The sequence below is a fragment of the Rattus norvegicus genome, chromosome 8 (genome assembly GCF_036323735.1).
Source record: "Rattus norvegicus strain BN/NHsdMcwi chromosome 8, GRCr8, whole genome shotgun sequence".
In the NCBI taxonomy this organism is placed as follows: Eukaryota; Metazoa; Chordata; class Mammalia; order Rodentia; family Muridae; genus Rattus; species Rattus norvegicus.
In genome coordinates, this window is record NC_086026.1 from 116872267 (window position 1) to 116890211 (window position 17945).

The following is a 17945-nucleotide window of genomic DNA, read 5'->3' on the forward strand; positions in this document are numbered from 1 at the left end:
GGCTCAGGACCTAGCTATGCCAATCCCTGTGTCTCTGATGGTCAGATGAGCTTCAGTGGCAGCCTCAACCCCCTCTAGTCTGCTATGTAGACTTCCGCTTGGGAAGAGGGAGAATAAAGAATTAGATACAAGTCGGGGTTGGGGATTTAGCTCAGTGGTAGAGTGCTTGCCTAGCAAGCACAAGGCCCTGGGTTCGGTCCCCAGCTCCAAAAAAAAAAGAAAAAAGAAAAAAAAAGAATTAGATACAAGTCTTGTTATAGTTCACTCTTTCTAGTACCAACAAGTCCTTGAGGTTTCATCCAACGTGTATCAAAGGGATTTGTGTCCTACCCCCTTAACCCTGAGAATCTGAACTATCTGTCCTCAGCTTCTCTTAAACCCAGAATGGCCACTGGCTTTCCAGAAGCTCTTCATGACACCTGGTTTAAGACTGTGGCTTCAGAGGGGCTGAGAGATGGCTCAGTGATTAAGAGCACTGACTGCTCTTCCAGAGGTCCTGAGTTCAAATCCTAGTGTCCACATGGTGGCTCACAACCATCTGTAATAAAAATCTGATGCCCTGGTGTATCTGAAGACAGCTATAGTGTACTTATATATAATAAATAAATCTTTTTTTTCTTTTCTTCTTTTCAGAGCTGGGGACCAAATCCAGGGCCTTGCGCTTGCTAGGCAAGCGCTCTACCACTGAGCTAAATCCCCAACCCCTAATAAATAAATCTTAAAAAAAAAAAAGACTGTGGCTTCCGGACAGCCACACTTTGTCCATGACGGATAACTTCCACACAGTCCCTTAGTCCTCATTCTGAGTGTAGTCTCAGCCTCAGACTGCCACACAGTCCCTTAGTCCTCATTCTGAGTGTAGTCTCAGCCTCAGACTGGCCAGGGACAGGATCCAAAGGTACCAGTTCGATACTCCATGTTTGACAGCCAGAATGCTAAGATCCTCAGGGGCAGGACACACAGGAGAAACTGACAGGAAGGATGCCGTCTATCAATTCCAGGACAGAGTGGTGGTTTGGTCCTAGCCAAGCTGAAGACTGCCTGCGTAATGGGAAAGAACCCAACTCTCCACTGACATGGAGGTGTGGTCAGGCTCCCTGCTTCACCACATGCTGCTGTGCTCAGTTCACAGGCTTGACATGCATATAGAGTGGGCCTTCCTCACACTCCAGTGCTGTCAGACCAACCGCATGACTCCAGGAGAAGCCAGGACCAGGACCCAGGTAGACTGATCAGAAACTCCCCCTTCCAACTGTGCAGGAAGGGTTTGCTTCTGCTTATAGTCCATCCCCGAGCAAGGCCAGGGCAGAGGTTCATGTTAGAACCCCGAGACAGAAACTGACACACAGAACACGGTAGAACACTGCTTACCGGCTTGTTCCTAGGTTCACATTTACCTGCCGTTCTAATACAGCCCAGGTCTACCTGCCTAGGGATGGCACCGCCCACAGTGGACAGGCCCTCTGACATCAATTAGCCCATAGATATCCGATGGAATCTAATGGAGACGATTCTTCACTTGTGGGTTCCTCTTCCTAGGTGTGTCAAATTGACAACCTAGATTAGCCATCACAGTATGCACTGTCCATGGACTCTTTTCTCTCTTTGCTTCCTTGGCTGCCATAAGATGAGGTGCTTTCCTTCCTCCATGTCTCTGCCTGTAACATGCCCAACAGAGCCAGCCAACCTTGGGCTGAAACTCTGAGCCAAACTAAAAACTAACTTTTCCTCCTTGTAAGAAGACAGGCTAGCCAGGATGAGTCTGGGTAAATGTACTTAAGGGTAAGCCTGAAGAACTGAGTTTAATATATAATATGATATATATAATTTTAAAAAATTAAAAAAGAAAAATTGCAAAGTGGCTAAGAGCACCAACATCTGTATTAGTTCCCTGCAGTTGCTGTAGAAGATTACTACAGATTTTGAAACTGAAAACAATACACACAGAGCTGGAGAGGTGGCTCGGTGGTTAAGGGCACTGACTGATCTTCCAGAGGTCCTGAGTTCAATTCCCAGCATCCACATGGCAGCTCACAACTGTCTGTAATTCCAGTTCCAAGGGATCTGGCACTCTCACACCAATGCACATAAAATAAAGTTAAATAAATCATAAAATATGTTTAAAAACAATACACACTACTGCACTGTGTGATTGTAGAACTTAGAAATCCCCGATTAATTGCACAGTACTTAAATGAAGGTGTGGGCAAGATTACATTCTTTCCTGAGGCTCTAGGAAAAAGTTGTTTGCATTCCTTGGCTCGTGGCTCCTTCCTCCTGAGCTCACACACAGGGACCACGACAATCACACTATAGTGACTCGTTTCCTCATACCACTGTCCACGACAATCACACTACAGTGACTCGTTTCCTCGTACCACTGTCTGTCTCTGTCCTGTAGACCTGTGGTCATATTCCGTTCTGTGAACAACTCAGGACAATTTTTCCTTCTCGAGGTCTTTAGTTACAAGTCTGGGAAGAAGACTCAGTGGGTAAACTACCTGCTACACAAGCATGAAGAAGCCAGCCATGGCTGCATGCACCTGCAACGCCAGCCTTGCATGGAGGAGCCCTAGGGTTTATGTAATTGGTGAGGTCTAGGTCAGTCAAAGGCCCTGTCTCAAACGAAATACAAGGTGGTGATTGAGGCCTCTCGTCCCCATGTGCATGTACACACACACACACACACACACACACACACACACAGAGGATCTTTTTTCTGCACAGTCCTTTGTGCCATATAAGATAATAGTCATGGGTTGGGGGATGAGGACATTGGTGTCGTTAGTTTTCATTATGTTGCCTTTAGGGTTGCCTTGTTCAGGGCAGGGTTCATAAAGAGATATCAGGCCACCATCCTAGTCACCACCTTGACTGGGGGCTGCTTAAGGCCAAGAGCTCCAGGAAATCTGGCGCCTGCTCCAGCTGCCACCAAGTACAGCTTGTCCTCCTGGCATGGCTGCAGGGCGGGGATCAGGTGCACTTGGGCCTCAAAGAGATTATGGCTCAGCTTGAACAGCTGCCTGGCTCAGGCAGGAGGCCAGACCTCATGGCTTCCTCTCTCTGCTGACTGGAGTATGTGAGCCCTGTTGTCAGGTCAGATGGGGGGCCACTCAGGAAGTTCTAGCTTCAAGTCTAGAAAATGGATATCCCGTCAGTTTATTGGTGGACATTTGTTGAACCTGATGTGCCAATCTTATAGGAGTTCCCAGAATGAGACGGGAAGCTTTCCAAATTCAGGGCACAAATACATAGGTAGGGCACTGACAGAGATATGGGTAGGGAAGGCTAGAAGAGAGTCATGGCAGGTGTGCTGGAATTCAGCAGGTATGACATGGGTTAGTTTGGTGGGCAAGAGCCTTACTCCAGATGGATGCCCTGCTGTGTCCGGGGGGAGGTGCTTAGGAGAGGGTACTAGAAGGTAGCGGAGGTCCAGGGAAGGAAAGAATCTGAAGGTGGCTAGGGAGAACACAGGACAGGCCGCAGGGATTAAAGGGCTTCCCGCTTCAGTCCAGCAGTTCAGACTTGTCAGTGGTAGAACCCTGTGTCCTGACAGCAGCTCACTTATGGGGCCAAAGGAGGGGCATCCTGGGGCCCTTCCCAGAGCTGTCTTCACCTTGCCTCTTCTGACAGTACTCTCACAGAGAGCGGACTTAGGTGCTAGGAATCCAGTGAAGGTTTAGAACAGGGATCGGGAAGCTGCTGGGGTCCATGGAAATGAGCATGCAGAAAAGAGTATATTTGGAGCTAGGGACACATTTTATAAGGTAGCTAAATAGTCCTCGTGGAATAACTCATAGGGAGCTACAGAAAGCATCCACTTGTGAGGTGAGACCATACTTTCTCCACCTGCTGGAGAGGACAGAGCCTGGACTGCACAGTGTACACCGAGTCCTCCTGCACTGGCTTCCAAAGGCTTCCTTGTGCTAAGCTTCTGACTGATAACAGGACAAAGGGGAAGGCATGGCATGGAGCCTGGCTTTCTGAGAGTGGAGCCACTGGCTGCCATGGCTTGGGCCTCGCGTACTCAGGCCCTAGTGAGGATAATCAGTGAGGGGCGGAGGAGGCTGCTCCTGGCAGCTCCATCTCCAGAGGGCAGTCACCAGAGCCCAGGACTGAAACCTGCCATCTTTCCCTTGCTGAGTGAGTATCTCTGCCTGTTTCATGTGGGTGCTGAGCTGATCCGGCAGGGTACAGGGCCTTCCCTCTCTGTCCTCAAGGTAACAGAAACACCCACAATGCACCAAGAAGATCTCACCGCCACTCTCTACAGTTCTGAAGGTTTGGAGGCCAAAGCTGAATAAAACAAAGTCATCTACCCAAGGTCACACCTTGGTAAGGGACAGACTCAAATCTAAACCTGGGTTGGTATGGCTCCAGCGTAGCAATGCAATGTCTAGTCAAATTAAGCTGGTAGCTACAGTCTAGAGGCCTGCCTGGCCATTCTACTTGGCTTGGACTTTTATCCCGGTGGAGTCAAGCCCCACATTTTTCTGGGAAGGAAGTTGTCCCCAGGGTGGCTCCTGTTCCAGTGACCCCAACTGTTCCTCCACCGTCACTCCCCACCATTGTTCTCTCTTGGGTGTCAGACCCACAAGCTCCCCATGGAGCAGGCCTGAGGCCAGGAGGGAAAGCTGTCAGGGAATCAGCACTAAGGGCAACCCACGCAGTAAGAGAAGAGGGCAACAGACTGCTGTGAGGTCAGAGCAGCTGCCTGAGATGTCTGCAGAGAGTCAGAGCCAAAGGGCAAAGGCAAGAGAGGAGGCAATATTCATACAAGCTTGGGCAAGCAAAGTTCAAATGGCATCGGAGGCTTAGGAGGTGAGGAGCCTTACTCTGGTTGCACCCTGTTATCTTCCTAGGTTCTTTCTGGAACAGTCATGAACAAAGGACCAGGCTCCTTCTTTCAAAGGAAGACAGAGGCAGCTTGAAGGCCACATACATATGTAAAGCTGGACACAGGGCCATATGTCCAGGTCACTAGGGCCATATCCTGGGGCTCTGAGACCTTCAGTGTGATCTCTGACAGCACAAATACACCCCTCAACCACAGCAGCAGACATTGCTTACACCAGATGAGTCCAGAAATAGACTCCCAGAAGGTTAGGACCTAGCTTCCTTTTTCAATCTAGCTATTTTGTACCGTGGGACCTTAAGCAGGATTTGCCCCCTTGACCCTCTTGTGGGCATTCAGATACCAGCATGCATATTCCACTTTGTGATCTAGAACAGAATAGAATGAGGCTATTTCCTGCACTGGCCCTGGACGCTGAGGAATCAGCTTCTCATAGAAGTTGGACTCATGAGGTCCAACTGCAAGACTCTGCTCTGGAGCTCGGCTATCTGGCAGAGCTGTTGCCTATCCGAGCACACTGCCTCTGGCGGTTGCACCTTAGGTCAGGCCCTGGAAAGTGCTGGGGCATAGTCTCCAACACACCTATGAACCACCAGATGCAGTCTGGTATCCACACTCACCAACTGGACAGGCTTCCTGTTGCGGCTACTGACAGGCTGGTCTTTGGGTCTCCTGGAAGCTGGCAATCTGCCCAGAGCTGGAGTGAAGGTACAATTCAGTGCCCAGACATGGTTGGGTGCACCAACCAGGGAGACATACATGGGCTATTTGAACCCCGAATTTGAATTTCCACATTTGGAAAGGATGATCAATAAAAGCAAACAAAAGTCCTGTGGGGTTTTTTCTACCCTACTGTCTCAAACCTAAACTTACATGAGTATAGGTATGCAATCCCAAGATCATGTGTCAGAGACCCTCAGCCCCATCCTCATCCTCAGATATGGTCCCCACGTTCAGCCTAAGCCCAGTCAAGAAAGAGTACGAAGGCATTCCCAGGCTGGAGGTAGAAGATGTTAACCAGAGTGAGCTATTCTGTGTAAGCCATATGGGGTCCAAGGCCGGGATGAGCCTCCCCATCCCCCATCCCCATCACATGGTATCCTTACACCAGTCTGCTTGACTTGTTGCAGTAGGGGGAGGCTCTCAGACCTAGTCCTACATGGGGAACAAGGGCCCATAAATGTTAATAACAAAATACTGGTTCACCATTTATTGCTCTCTCAATACCTTACTTGCCACACTTCCCAACATCTACACAGCAATTTCACCAAGAGGAATACCAAGTAGCCTGCTACACTGAGGTGACAGAGCTCGGCTGGAAACCCAGCTCTTGAGTCTCTGTTCTTTGCTGACCCAGAAGAACTCTCCATCTGTGTTTCTGAGTCTCCTAGAAATATCCATGATGGGGAATCACAGAACCATGGGCCGTGCCAGGGGTTCAGGAAAGCGTTGTACACCTCCCCCTGGGCAGCACTCCATGCAGGGTGAGTCAGGCACCCAGCAGGCTAGCATCCTGGCCAGGTGTTCACAGAGTAGCCACACTATGGTGCAGACTTCTGGACATGCAGGAACCGGGGTCTGAGGAGACAGGATGAGTGTCTGGGTAGCATCTAAGCTCTGAGGAATGCAATGTGGTGGGAGCTGTGAGAGCACACAGAAGCAATATGGCTATGAGAATGGCCTTACCTCCCGCAGAAGTCTTCACGGACACCCACAAGACTAAGGTGCAGGTCAGGCTGGCTCTGAAGCCAACTGCTGACAAGCTCTGGGTGTCTTGGGTCCACTTCTAAAAAGATGCTTCTACATGAAGAAGAAATGGTTCAGCTCAACAAGGCAGGTTGTCTGGCCTGTCAGAGGCCTGGGCACAATGACTGCCAAGTCACATCAATTACACAATGGAGGTGGAGAGGGCTGGTGTCCATACCCAGAGGCATTCAAGAGCCAGGGTGCCAAGGTCAAGATGTGGGTGATGATGTCCATGCCTTCGTCACCACCATCCAGTGCCACCAGATCTTCGTAACTAAACGGGAAAACAGTGGAAGGTGATCGGCTGGGGGAGGGGTGTGGAAAGTGTTGTGTAGCCAGGCAGGCCTTCACAAGGGCCCTGTGGGACTTAGACTCTGGGTTGAGAGGTGAGCTGAGATCCATCAGCAAGTGGTCCCTCATGTCTCATGCAGATAGCACCTCACAGAGCAGGGCTGGATGGACTCGCCGAGTCCCACTGACAAAGCCCTTGGGGCATGAGGCTCTCACACAAGGCAGCCCCTGCTCTTGGTCTGAGCCCAGGAAAAAGAGGGCAGCGCCTGATCCATACCACCCATGCTCATGTAGATATGCGGTTACACTGGGTTTTCCATCCATGCGAGCACAGGACGGCTTCCCACAGCCAGAGTAGGCTCCAGTGCTGGCTTTCCCACCAAGCCCTCAAGGGACCTTTAACAGGCATCTTCCCTCCTCTGGCCTTGGTCTTGTGCAGAATGACACACCCCGGTGAGCACCTTCTACAGGCCCCACTATGCCCAACGCTAAGTCCTCACCACAGTCCCACAAGCACTACCATTCCCTCCTCTTTCAAAGTGGGAAATGGAGGCTCAGAGAGGCGAGGGGCCTTCAAGGGTCGGAGTGCAAAGGCGACAGCTTCCCCAGGGAGGCTGCAGAGTCTGAAGTGCACCTCTCAACACTGCTCACCTACACTGCACTGTCTTCTCCAGATGGAAGACCTCCAGCCCCAACCAATCCTGCTAGCGCGTCTCTGCTGTTTCACCCGCCTGTACCTGCGGATCTCGGGAGCCAGCTGTTCCATGTCCTTGCGGAAGATGTAGGGAGGGTTGCTCACCACCAAGTCCATGGGGCCCCAGGGTAAGAGGTGTGTGCAGCACCCCTCTGTGGGCAAAAAAGAGGATACATGCATAAGCTGTGTAAGTTGGCAGCTCCATTTGCCACCTTGTCCCTTAGGTAGTCCCTCTCTCCAAAACTCTCTTTAGACCTGATAAGCCAGACTCGAGCCAGTCAGCAGGCTGGCTGGGAGTGGACATGATCTGACTTGTAGATGTTCACCTACAATATCTATGTTCTCTCTCCTCCCTGTCAAGGCCTCCTGATTAAGCCACATTCAACTGCCACCTCCAGTAAGCCCTTCCTGATTGCAAAGGCAAAGGCAGGTGCCTCAGCTCTGTGATCCCTGGCCTTGCCATTCTTAGCTTTATAACCGATATAGTCTGAATGCACAGGGAGGGCAGGCCTGATGCCCTCACAACCCCTAATGGCTGCTTCTGGGTCCCACCTGTACCAGATGCTAAAGCCGGTGTCCAACACTCAGAGAGCTTGGGGACTCCTTGGATAACAAAAGAATCAGAACTGGAGCTGGAAACCTGAAGACACCACAATGCCTGCAGCCACCAGGCACTGCTGGGCCTGCTTGTCCAGGCCAGGGGGGCAGGGAGGTCACATGTGCAGTGTTGTTGTTGCTGTTTCCTTTGTTTGTTTTTGAGATGTTTTGCTTTACATCCTATGCTGGTCTAGGAGTCACCACATTCCCCAGACAGATCTTGAATTCACAGGAATCCTCCTGCCTCATCATTGCTAAGAATACAGGTATAAGCCACCATACTTGGCTCTCAACTGCTTTCCTTTGAACACCTGTTTACCTCTTCCCAGTAAACAAATCCTGGTTAAGTTTATCAGGTATAGGGGATCCAGAAGACCTTGTGACTGAGCAGTGGTGGTGCAGGCCTTAAATCCCAGCACTGGGGAGGTAGAGGCAGGTGGATCTCTGAGTCAAGGCCAGCCTGGTCTACAGAGTAAGTTCCAGGACAGCCAGGGCTACACAGAGAAACTCTGTCTCAAAAAACAAAACAAAAAACAAATAAAAGAAAGGAAGACAGACAGAGAGAAGAGAAGAGAAGAGAAGAGAAGAGAAGAGAAGAGAAGCCTCATGGCTAGTCCCTTCACAGGCCAAGGTCAGGTTAGCAAAGGAAGCAATAGTACCTTGTCAGTCCTCAGTAAGCTCAGCAAGGGTTGGTGTGAGATGGCCCACATTTCTGTAATGTCTCACCCACCAGCAGCACCCCATTCCAAGATGTACAGGAGATAGATGTACCTGAGGTTATATCAAGGTGGATAATCCGAATCCTGTCCTGCAGCTGAAGCCTAGAGAGATGGGGAGATGGTGGTGAGCATAGGGTATGAGCCTTGGCTACAAGAACAGAGGGAAAGGGAGCCCTTCTTGGATCAGCAATAGCCACTGTTTACAGTCCATCCACTCACAAACCACTGCCAGGCCTCCCTCACGGCATCTCTCCCTCAAGGGTGAAGTCAGACACTCCCAGAGTTCAACTCCCCAGTGCTGGCCTTCTGGACATCCCAGCTCACGTACCTCTGAGCATTCTCAAGGGTCAGACTCACTGCAGCTTCTTCCTTATCCACAGCAATGACTTGAGTCTGCCCCAAGAACAAAGGAAGAGAGGTGGCGCTCTGGGAGATGCCCATCTAAGAATCTTCCCTCAGCTCTCAAGAGGAAAGAAATATGTAACAAATTTTTCCTATGGTTCCTTTAGCCAGACAGACAGGGATGGAAGTTAGAGGCTGTGACCATGCTGGGCTGGGCACACGACCTTATATGGCCACTTTCCCTCAATGCTTCTTACACAGGGATGTGGGGGAAGGGATACCAGAAAGGACAGTGAGCGACTATCTCAGTGGCTAAAGGCATGGCAGGGGGACACAGAGACGGCCTACCTTAGGGAGCTGGCTCAGCAGGCTGAGAGCAATGGCTCCTGATCCACAGCCCACCTCCAGAATGAGGGGACCATCTTGGGCTCTCACTGCAGGGGGCCTCTGGGCCACTTCCTCTAAAACCCATTCAACCAGTTCCTGGAAGGCAAAGGGTCTGGATCAGACTAGCTGCCATCTTTTTTCCTGAGGAACCTTTACAAGGAAGTCTAGGCAGCTGGCTCCTACTGAAGAACGGTGGGGGATAGCCAAGGCTAAACTGATCTTCACGTCAGCAAGGACCCTCGGTGAGTCATTCTGCCCCTCCATGCCTCAGTTTACACATTTTCGAAACCAAGTTCTCCTCTCAGGAACATAGAAGAGATGTATCAGAATCACATACCTGAACCATCACCTGCAGCACACGTGCACAGCATGTATGCTCAGCATACATGCTCAGCATACATGCACAGCATACATGCACAGTAAATCCCAGCTGTGCACTTCCAGACATTTTCCCATTTTTATACTCACAGAAATGCTGAGAGCCATATTTGACATCCAGTCTCCCTGTGTCTGGTCCTGCTTCTAGAACCTATATTAATCTGTGAGGTCATCACCACTGGCTCATATAGACACTACTCAAGGGTCAAGGCCCTACCTGGAGCCTGAACTGTGGTTCCCAGTGGTCAAGAACCAGGCTTGGAGTTGAGGATATAGCTCAGATGTAGAGCACTGCCTAGCATGTGTAAGACACTGGGTTCCACCCCAGTACCATGGGGAAAAAAATAAATAAAGCAGAGGTGGCTGTGTGTCCTGAGCTTTCTCACAGAGCTGAGTGTGAGAATTTCCCTGGAGATTCCTAGGCCAAAAGGACAAGCTACTCTCTTAACAGAGCAGGGAGATAGCCCTGCCCAAGTCTTGCTGGTGGATGTGCCACGAACAGAACATGGTGGAGGGGCACAGTGTGGTAAGAGCCTGTCTGGACGGTACCCACCACTGCAGCAGGGGGACACTTTTAGATACCATCAGCATGGATGTGAAAGAGCTGGAGTCTGCTGCTCATGCAGGCTACACACGGTCATCGACACAGGGTGAGCTAGAAGTGAAGGCTGGCGGCTGCTGCTGCCCCAGAGCTGAAATGTTTTTCCCAGAGTAGAGCAGGGGATCCAAATGTGCAGCAGGGAAGGGCAACGTGGTCTCGTCTCAAAGACAACCCCCCGTGCCTCGGATGTGAGCAGAGGGCCCCTTCAAGGCTCAGGGAACTGGGAGGGAAGTGGTGTGTGAAACACACTTTGAAGAAGTGTGCCCCTGTGAGGTATCTCTGTTATCAGGCCTGGAGGTTACAAACTGTGCCCCAAATCAAACCTAGATACCCATCCTCAATAAGTCAACAAAAAGAGCCAGTGTAGTAGAAAGCAGGGGTTGGGGATTTAGCTCAGTGGTAGAGCACTTGCCTAGCAAGCCCAAGGCCCTGGGTTCGGTCCCCAGCTCCGAAAAAAAGAAAAAAGAAAAAAAAAAGTAGAAAGCAGAAGGGGGGGGGTGGTATTCAACATGGCCACACTGGGAGGAAGGACAAAGAGATCCACAAACAGGAAGGACAAAGAGATCCACAAACCCTTCGAGTCTGTTTTCAGATCCTGAAGGGAGATCAAAATTTAAGAGGCAGGCGAGAATGTGCACATCTGAGCAGTGCAGGCCAAGGAGTGGTCCTGCTCACACTGACCCACCACTGTCTGGGTTTCAGTCTTTTCATCCTGTTGGGTGGTCTGACAAGTGATTAGAACTACTGTGTCTCTCTTGGCGAGAGACAAGCTCTCCCTCTGACTAGTGCATGAGATTCCTCAGGACATTCCTACTTCTTTGGGGTCCCTTGCTTCAACAGACTGATAAATTGAGGGACACAGCTGTCTCTTTAGAACATCTTCATTTCTGTGAGACCAGTTGCATCTCTACAACCCAAGGATCTCTAACCTGACTTGAAGATCCAGGACTGGGTTTGCCTCTCGTCATATTAAATCATAAGAAAATCTTGGGCTTGACTGGCCAGCCAGGCCCAGGGGAGCAAACAGTATCAGATCACCCAAGCCTATTTTTCTTTGAAGTCTATCCTGCTGAGTTCAAAAAAGCATTTGTCTTTCTAGGACCCCAATCTCAGTGGTGATGCTTATTCACACCAAAGGAAACAAGTCCCAGGCAGACAGAAGCTGAAGAGCTGGACCGGCCCTCCCTGTTTCAAGCCCCTTCTGTACTAAAGAGCTACTGCTCATAGGTGAGAAAACTTGATTCAGTCCTGTGCCAGGTATAGGTGGGAAACACTGGGGTGTGTGCAGCAAGCTGGGCTTATGACCAGCAAAGAACTCTCAAATCTAGGGCTGTGACTAAGTTTCTATGGGTTTCCTGGCCACAAATGGCCCACTCTGGCTGGAGGATGACCCCTCAGTCAGCCCACACTGGCTAGCCACCTCACAGAGGCATCCCTGACCTCAGACACACACACACCGTCTATGTAAATGGCCCTCTGGGGCAGGGTGTGAGGCTGAGAAACAGTGGCTTCTTCCTTTCCTTTTACCACAGAGACCATGGGAAGCTCATTTAATTGGAGGAGCATCTGGTGACTACGTGGGAACTATCTATGTTGAGACCACATCCAGGAAATCTAGAAAGTTCTTTCTTATACAGTGAAGATCTTTCTTCTACCTAAAGCCATTGGCTCTTAGTCAAGCCAGCCACAGTCCCAGGTCATCTGTTCCAACTGAATCCGGCAAGAATTCAAAACATGGTATGACAGGAGAGAAACATAGGACAGAGACAGGGAATGGGCAGTTGGTGGTTTTGCATGGGGCCACTGCTCCGAATGGGACTGCACAATTCCTACAGAGGTAGCCCTGAGGTCTCAGCAGGATACAAGGGTACAAGCACACCCTAGTTAGGATCCATCCTATCCCTGGTGGGCTGGTCCTAGTCAGGCATACTGCCTCCCTAAAACAATTATAGCACTGAGCCTCTCCCAGCCCACACAGTCACACACCACCAGATGTGGATGGAATAGCTCGAACCCCCGATGGTGGGTTTCCCACTGTAAAGACTGCCACACTGGAGACTTTATCACCCTCTCACCCTCTAGGGAAAACCAAACTCCTCAGCCTACAAGCCACTTGCAATTTTGCATTTCAGACTTTCACACCCACCATCAAAACCCTCCCTTTGACGGACAGAGACTACAGACTCCGTGAACCCCTCCTCCCCTGTGCCCCTTCTCTCCACTCCCGACCACAGGCCACGTCCTCTTGATTTCTTAGTAAAGCACCCCCGTCTGATGTGGCTTCCCATGGGGGCAAACCTGAGGAGTTCTCAGAAATGTCTGTACAGTGAGGCAGACCTCGCCTCCCAGCCAACCACAGCATCCTCACTCCCCCTGCTCCAGCAGCAACGGTGTCTTCCTGGCCCAGACCCACCTCGAGTGGGTGGGTCACACAGGAGCTGAAAGCCCCACACTCAGAATCCAAAAACACACAGCACGTACCAGGTTAGCTCCGAGGGGATGCAAAGGTCACCATGACAGCTGTCCCTCTATGCTCTGAACCATACAGTCTCCAAGGATGGCTAGTGATTCCCTGGCCAGGTGTCACAGGTGTCATATATTTGGAAGAAGATACTGGGCAATCCCCCCAAAGCCTGAAGATGACGGACCACATCATGTCTGGAGTATCTGTACCCTAGCCCAGGTCATGCCAGTTCTAAATAGGATAGAGTCAGAAAGTTCATGTGCTGCTTGTGCCCCTTCCTTGACAACCCTAGGACTTCTCCCAGTCCTGCCACATGGCAACGGGTAAACCAGGTGATCAATGGATTTGGTTTTTTTTTTTTTTAATGTGTGTATAGTATTTTGCCTGTATGTATGTATGTGCAAGTACTGTGAGCAAGCGATGCCCAGAAAGGCCAAAAAAGGGTGTCAAGATCCCATGGGACTGTGGTTAGAAATGGTCGTAAAACTCTGTGTGGGTTCTGAGAATTAAACCTAGGTCCTCTGGTAGGGCAGCCAGTGCTCCTAACCACTGAGCCATCTCTCCAGACAGATCAGAGGGTTCATGATCAAGGGATTTCCATAAAGGTAGAAGGGGATGACTTTTCCCAAGAGTGTTTACATGCCAGGATATCTTTCTAGAAATCAATCTTTTTCAGAGTCCAGTGCCCTCTGATTTTTCTCAGCATCCCCTAATGCAACCCCACTTCACCTTAGAGTCCCTTCTCTAACTTCTAGCTCTGCCATAAACAAAGTCAGGGGAAATCCAAGAAAAACAGAGAAACCTCTCTCGAAGATTGGGATGTGTCCCCAAGGGGCAGCATGCATGGGCCACACAACTGCCAGTCTTAGTCATCTGAAGGACTGACACAAGTATCACCTGACCAGACAATGGACTTGTGCAGACCCCCAGGTCACAGAGAGCATGCCCTGACAGTCCATCTGAGTCCAGAATAGGCAGCAACCACCTGTAAGATCACATTGCTCAAACCAGGCCTCCAGCAGAGCCCTCCCTACTTCTCCCAGACCCCTCTATGTTGCTGAAGGCCATTTATTTCCCATGGGTTGAGTTTGCCATGGGCCTATAGGATAGCTCCCAATGAACACAATACACTGAGTGGGACAGCAATACTTGGAGCACTCTATGTCACTTCTGATCACTGAGGCTGGAGTGGAGGCTTGGAATGTAAAGACAGTCAAACGGAGGGGGTAAGAAGGGTCCTCAATCCTAAGCCAACATAGCCAGCAAGAAGACATATGTATGGAAGGGTGCTGTGGATGGCAGTCATGGGGCCCCAGCACCCCCTGGAGGAAGTCTGGGGCAAGGACAGGTGCTTTGTCACTTTTCTCAACTCCATTCTGTCCTAGTGATACTCACTTCTGTCTCTGGCCGAGGAATGAACACTGGGGGTGCCATCTTCAGATTGAGCCCCTGAAAGTCCCATTCCCCAAGGATATACTGCACCGGCATCCTGCAGGAGGAATATCCAGGGAGTCATCAGTTCCAGAACCAGGATTAATAGGGCCAGAGCTGAACTGAGGACTACTGTAGCTAAGGGTATCGGGCACAGTCCTGACAGCAATACCCTCAGACAAACAGTCTAGGCCTTCCTTCTTCCCATTTACAACACCAGTCCCCATCTTGCTACTTCTTTATCCCAACAGACCCCTAGTCCTTAGATACTCTACTCCTCCCCGACCATAATTTGGTGGAACTGGCGAAGGACAGATCTCTATAGAGTCCTCAGATCTATCCATGGGTGCTTACCTTTGTAATCTATGGTTACACAGCTCCTGGATGCACTCCAGCTGTTGAGGGGTCAATGGTTTGGTCCAAAGTGCTGGTCTCAGGCTCTGAAACTATCCCCATGGAGAATGTGAGTGGCTGGTTCCCCTGGTCGAGGGACACATACCCAGGTTTCTCGTGTGGACAATGTCTGTCAACCCAACCCTAGCCACTTAATCAGCCCGGAACTCGCAGTGCCTGGAACACACTGCAATGCTTTGTTGGATGAGTGAATACATCTCTGCCTAAAACATTCATTCAGCAAAATTCCACCAGTCTCAAGCAGCCTTACTGAGGCGAAAATTAAAATAAAATGAAATTAATAATAATAATTATTAATTACTATCTGTTCCTCAGAAACCACCCTCCTTCCTCTCCCTGTCCCCCCTAACATTACACTTAACTGTTTTGGCTCCAAGGACATGAGCCACGATGTACTCACTGGATTCCCGGGCCTCTGGGATGCCTCTTTCCTCAAAGACCCGTGTCCAGTGGTTGACTATCCCTGTGGCACTCGACAGCCCAGCTGGAGATGAATAAGTCTTCCATGAGTTAAAGGCCCAGCCCTGGGGGGCTCCCCTCCTTCCTCGGGGACCAGATAGAAGGGTCCAAAGTATTTGTCCCCAGAACTTCATTCTTGGAGAAAGCTTTCCAAGCTCCTGAGTCTCTCTTGTGCTATCAGTCACTGAGGTAGGGGCTGGGAATGATCCCTGAGCTGGGTGAAGAAGAATCAGTCATGGGTTCCAGTTCTCCATCGTTTTGTTTCTAAGATGTTGCTGTCAACCTAAAGAAGGATATGGAAAGATTCAAAATGTGCCAGGAAAGGGTGTGGTCTTAGTCTGTCCCCTCCTGGACTATATTCATATCCCCAAACACCTATCTGATTCCTTCTTGTCTTGGCCAGTAATGTTTTGCTAATTTCATAGGATGTAGGTTGACCTGGCATAGCTCTGTCCCTGTTAACAGTCAAGGTGTAGGTTTGGGAGTAGGGTAGATCTAGGTCAGACCCCAATGTGAGTCGTTGTTTCTGACTTCCAGTTGCTCATAATGTGGGAGAAATAAGACCAGCTTTCTGGTGAGTGGTGCCTTGACCAACGAATACCAGAGGCACACCAGGGACTCTAATAGATGGAAGGAGATTGCCATGCTTGAGAGTTTTGCTTGTGGCATTCTGTACGTATCATTATTGTTTAGAAGCTGAAACTTTTCCTCTATTTTAACCCATAATCCCAGATATTGGCATAAATCGAAGGCTGAAGAAATCAACAATGTTACATTTAAGTTAGCATAAATAAGTTATCTGAAAACTTAAAATCTGTGGTCCCCTTTATTTCCAAACTAAGTAATGTGCAAACTAACATTTGCTGAGAACCTTCGAACTGCCACATCCTGAGACAGGGGTCCACAAGAGGGAAGCAACTTGCCCACGGTAACTCGGGTAGAAAATTTCCCGGGCAGAACACAAATCCGGCTCTGCCAGACTCCTGAAGCAACTGGGTCCACCTGTACCCAGATCCGGAAGGAACCAAATCTCGAAGTCTTTACACAGCCAAATCCACGAGGACATTATCAGCGATTCAAATGAGCGCGCCCTCTCTCCACCCCTGAATGTGAGAGATAGGACCATCCCTGTCTCAAAAGTCAACGTTGCGGCCCATTCATTCCCACCCGGATTCTCCACCCCTGGCGAATACCTGCAAGAGGGCATGCACGCTTGCTCTGCCCACACACCAGTACCAGACTACAGCCCCAGGGTCGGCCCCCGGATGTGCGTTACTTACAGTGCATTCCCTCAGCACCTTGCTTCCGCCTCGGTGCAGTTGAGAAAGAGCTCCGGTGAATCGCGTTTCCCTGGTCTAGGGTTCCTACAGTGACCAGGTTCCCCTCTGAAGATTGTGGGTTGCTGAGGAAACTCAACTGACCGCCACCTGCAGCCCCACTAAGGGAAAGTGCAGGGATGTGAGAGGTGCTCTGTAGGGTCCCAGACCCACTAGTTTTCCTTAAGATCGCAGCCGAGATATGACTCCAGCCTGCGTTGATTGCTTGAAGCAAACGTTTACATATCCAGCTCGGGCGGTGTGTGGGCAAAAAATAAACCGCGAGGGTGTCACCCACGTGTGCTTGGAGAGTCAGATTATTTGGGGCGGAGTATGAGTGAGTGAGTGAGTGAGTGTGTGTGTGTGTGTGTGTGTGTGTGTGTGTGTGTGTGTGTAAGCTGGTTCTAGCAGCATGTGGTTGAACCCACGTGTGCTTGGAGAGTCAGATTATTTGGGGCGGAGTATGAGTGAGTGAGAGTGTGTGTGTGTGTGTGTGTGTGTGTGTGTGTGTGTGTGTGTGTAAGCTGGTTCTAGCAGCATGTGGTTGAATTTCAGTGTTTAAGGGCAGTCTCTGTTTGGAAAGGGACTGAGTATCTAAGGACCCTCTTGACCTCACACGCACATAGAATTTGGAGCAGTTAGCAAAACAGCGAATACTGGAGAACTGGATTTGAATCCAGTTGGCAGCTCGTTGCTTAATTTTGTGTAAATGCCCAGAACTTCTAGGCTTCAGTTGTATCTTTTATAATGTTCATAACATTTTACAGGACCTGGTTGTGCGGGCACATAATCGCAGCTACTGGAGGAGCTGAAGCAAGAGGATCATAAATTCAAAGACACCCTGAGTAATTTAGTAAAATTTAAAAGATGGGAAGGGACCTTGAAGAGATGGCTCAGTGGTGAGGAGCACATATTGCTCTTGCAGAGAACTGGATTCAGTTCCAAGCACCCATGTACACATACCCATCCAAACATTCATACACATAATTTTAAGAAATAAAATAAAATATTTAAGAATAATAGTTTATGTAGTAGCTCAATTGATGTGCTCACCAATCCAGATTCACACAATTCTGGGTTTGGTGCCCATAAATGGGGTTTGGTAACACACACTAATAAGTCCCAATTTTCAGCTGGTGGAGGCATGGAAACCAGAAGCTTATTTTTCATGGCCAGACTGGGCTACATGAAACCCTACTTCAAAAAATAAAATATTGGAGTAAAAAGGGAGAGGGGCTGGGAATTGGGTGT

The 17945-nt window shown here is 49.8% G+C and overlaps 1 protein-coding gene across 7 annotated transcripts; it reads right to left on the bottom strand.

The window, feature by feature from the left end:
* Nucleotides 1-6050: 6050 nt before the first annotated feature.
* On the bottom strand, nucleotides 6051-17076 carry Hemk1 (HemK methyltransferase family member 1). Of its 7 annotated transcripts, none has more exons than XM_006243729.5 (12): nucleotides 16659-17017; nucleotides 16237-16481; nucleotides 15282-15661; nucleotides 14860-14951; nucleotides 14470-14563; nucleotides 9593-9727; nucleotides 9231-9295; nucleotides 8955-9004; nucleotides 7630-7738; nucleotides 6780-6875; nucleotides 6542-6655; nucleotides 6051-6433 (listed from the first exon to the last, which is right to left on the bottom strand). In XM_006243729.5, the coding sequence occupies exons 3-12, from the start codon at nucleotides 15510-15512 to the stop codon at nucleotides 6397-6399; spliced, it is 1023 nt and encodes a 340-aa protein (XP_006243791.1). In that variant the 5' UTR covers nucleotides 15513-15661; nucleotides 16237-16481; nucleotides 16659-17017; the 3' UTR covers nucleotides 6051-6396. The 7 variants fall into 7 exon arrangements, with proteins under 7 accessions (XP_006243791.1, XP_006243790.1, XP_006243792.1 ...); XM_006243728.4 differs by having other exon boundaries at nucleotides 16572-16661; XM_006243730.5 differs by lacking the exon at nucleotides 16237-16481 and having other exon boundaries at nucleotides 16659-17076.
* Nucleotides 17077-17945: the final 869 nt, after the last annotated feature.

Bases quoted from the DNA above. Each gene is read 5' to 3' on its own strand.
- Hemk1 (XM_006243730.5), bottom strand. From the start codon at position 15,512: ATGAAGTTCTGGGGACAAATACTTTGGACCCTTCTATCTGGTCCCCGA. The intron at 14,952-15,281 runs GTTAAGTGTAAT...CCATGGGGATAG, and splicing joins ATGTCCTTGGAGCCAAAACA to TTTCAGAGCCTGAGACCAGC. The intron at 6,434-6,541 runs GTAAGGCCATTC...CTGTCTCCTCAG, and splicing joins CGTGAAGACTTCTGCGGGAG to ACCCCGGTTCCTGCATGTCC.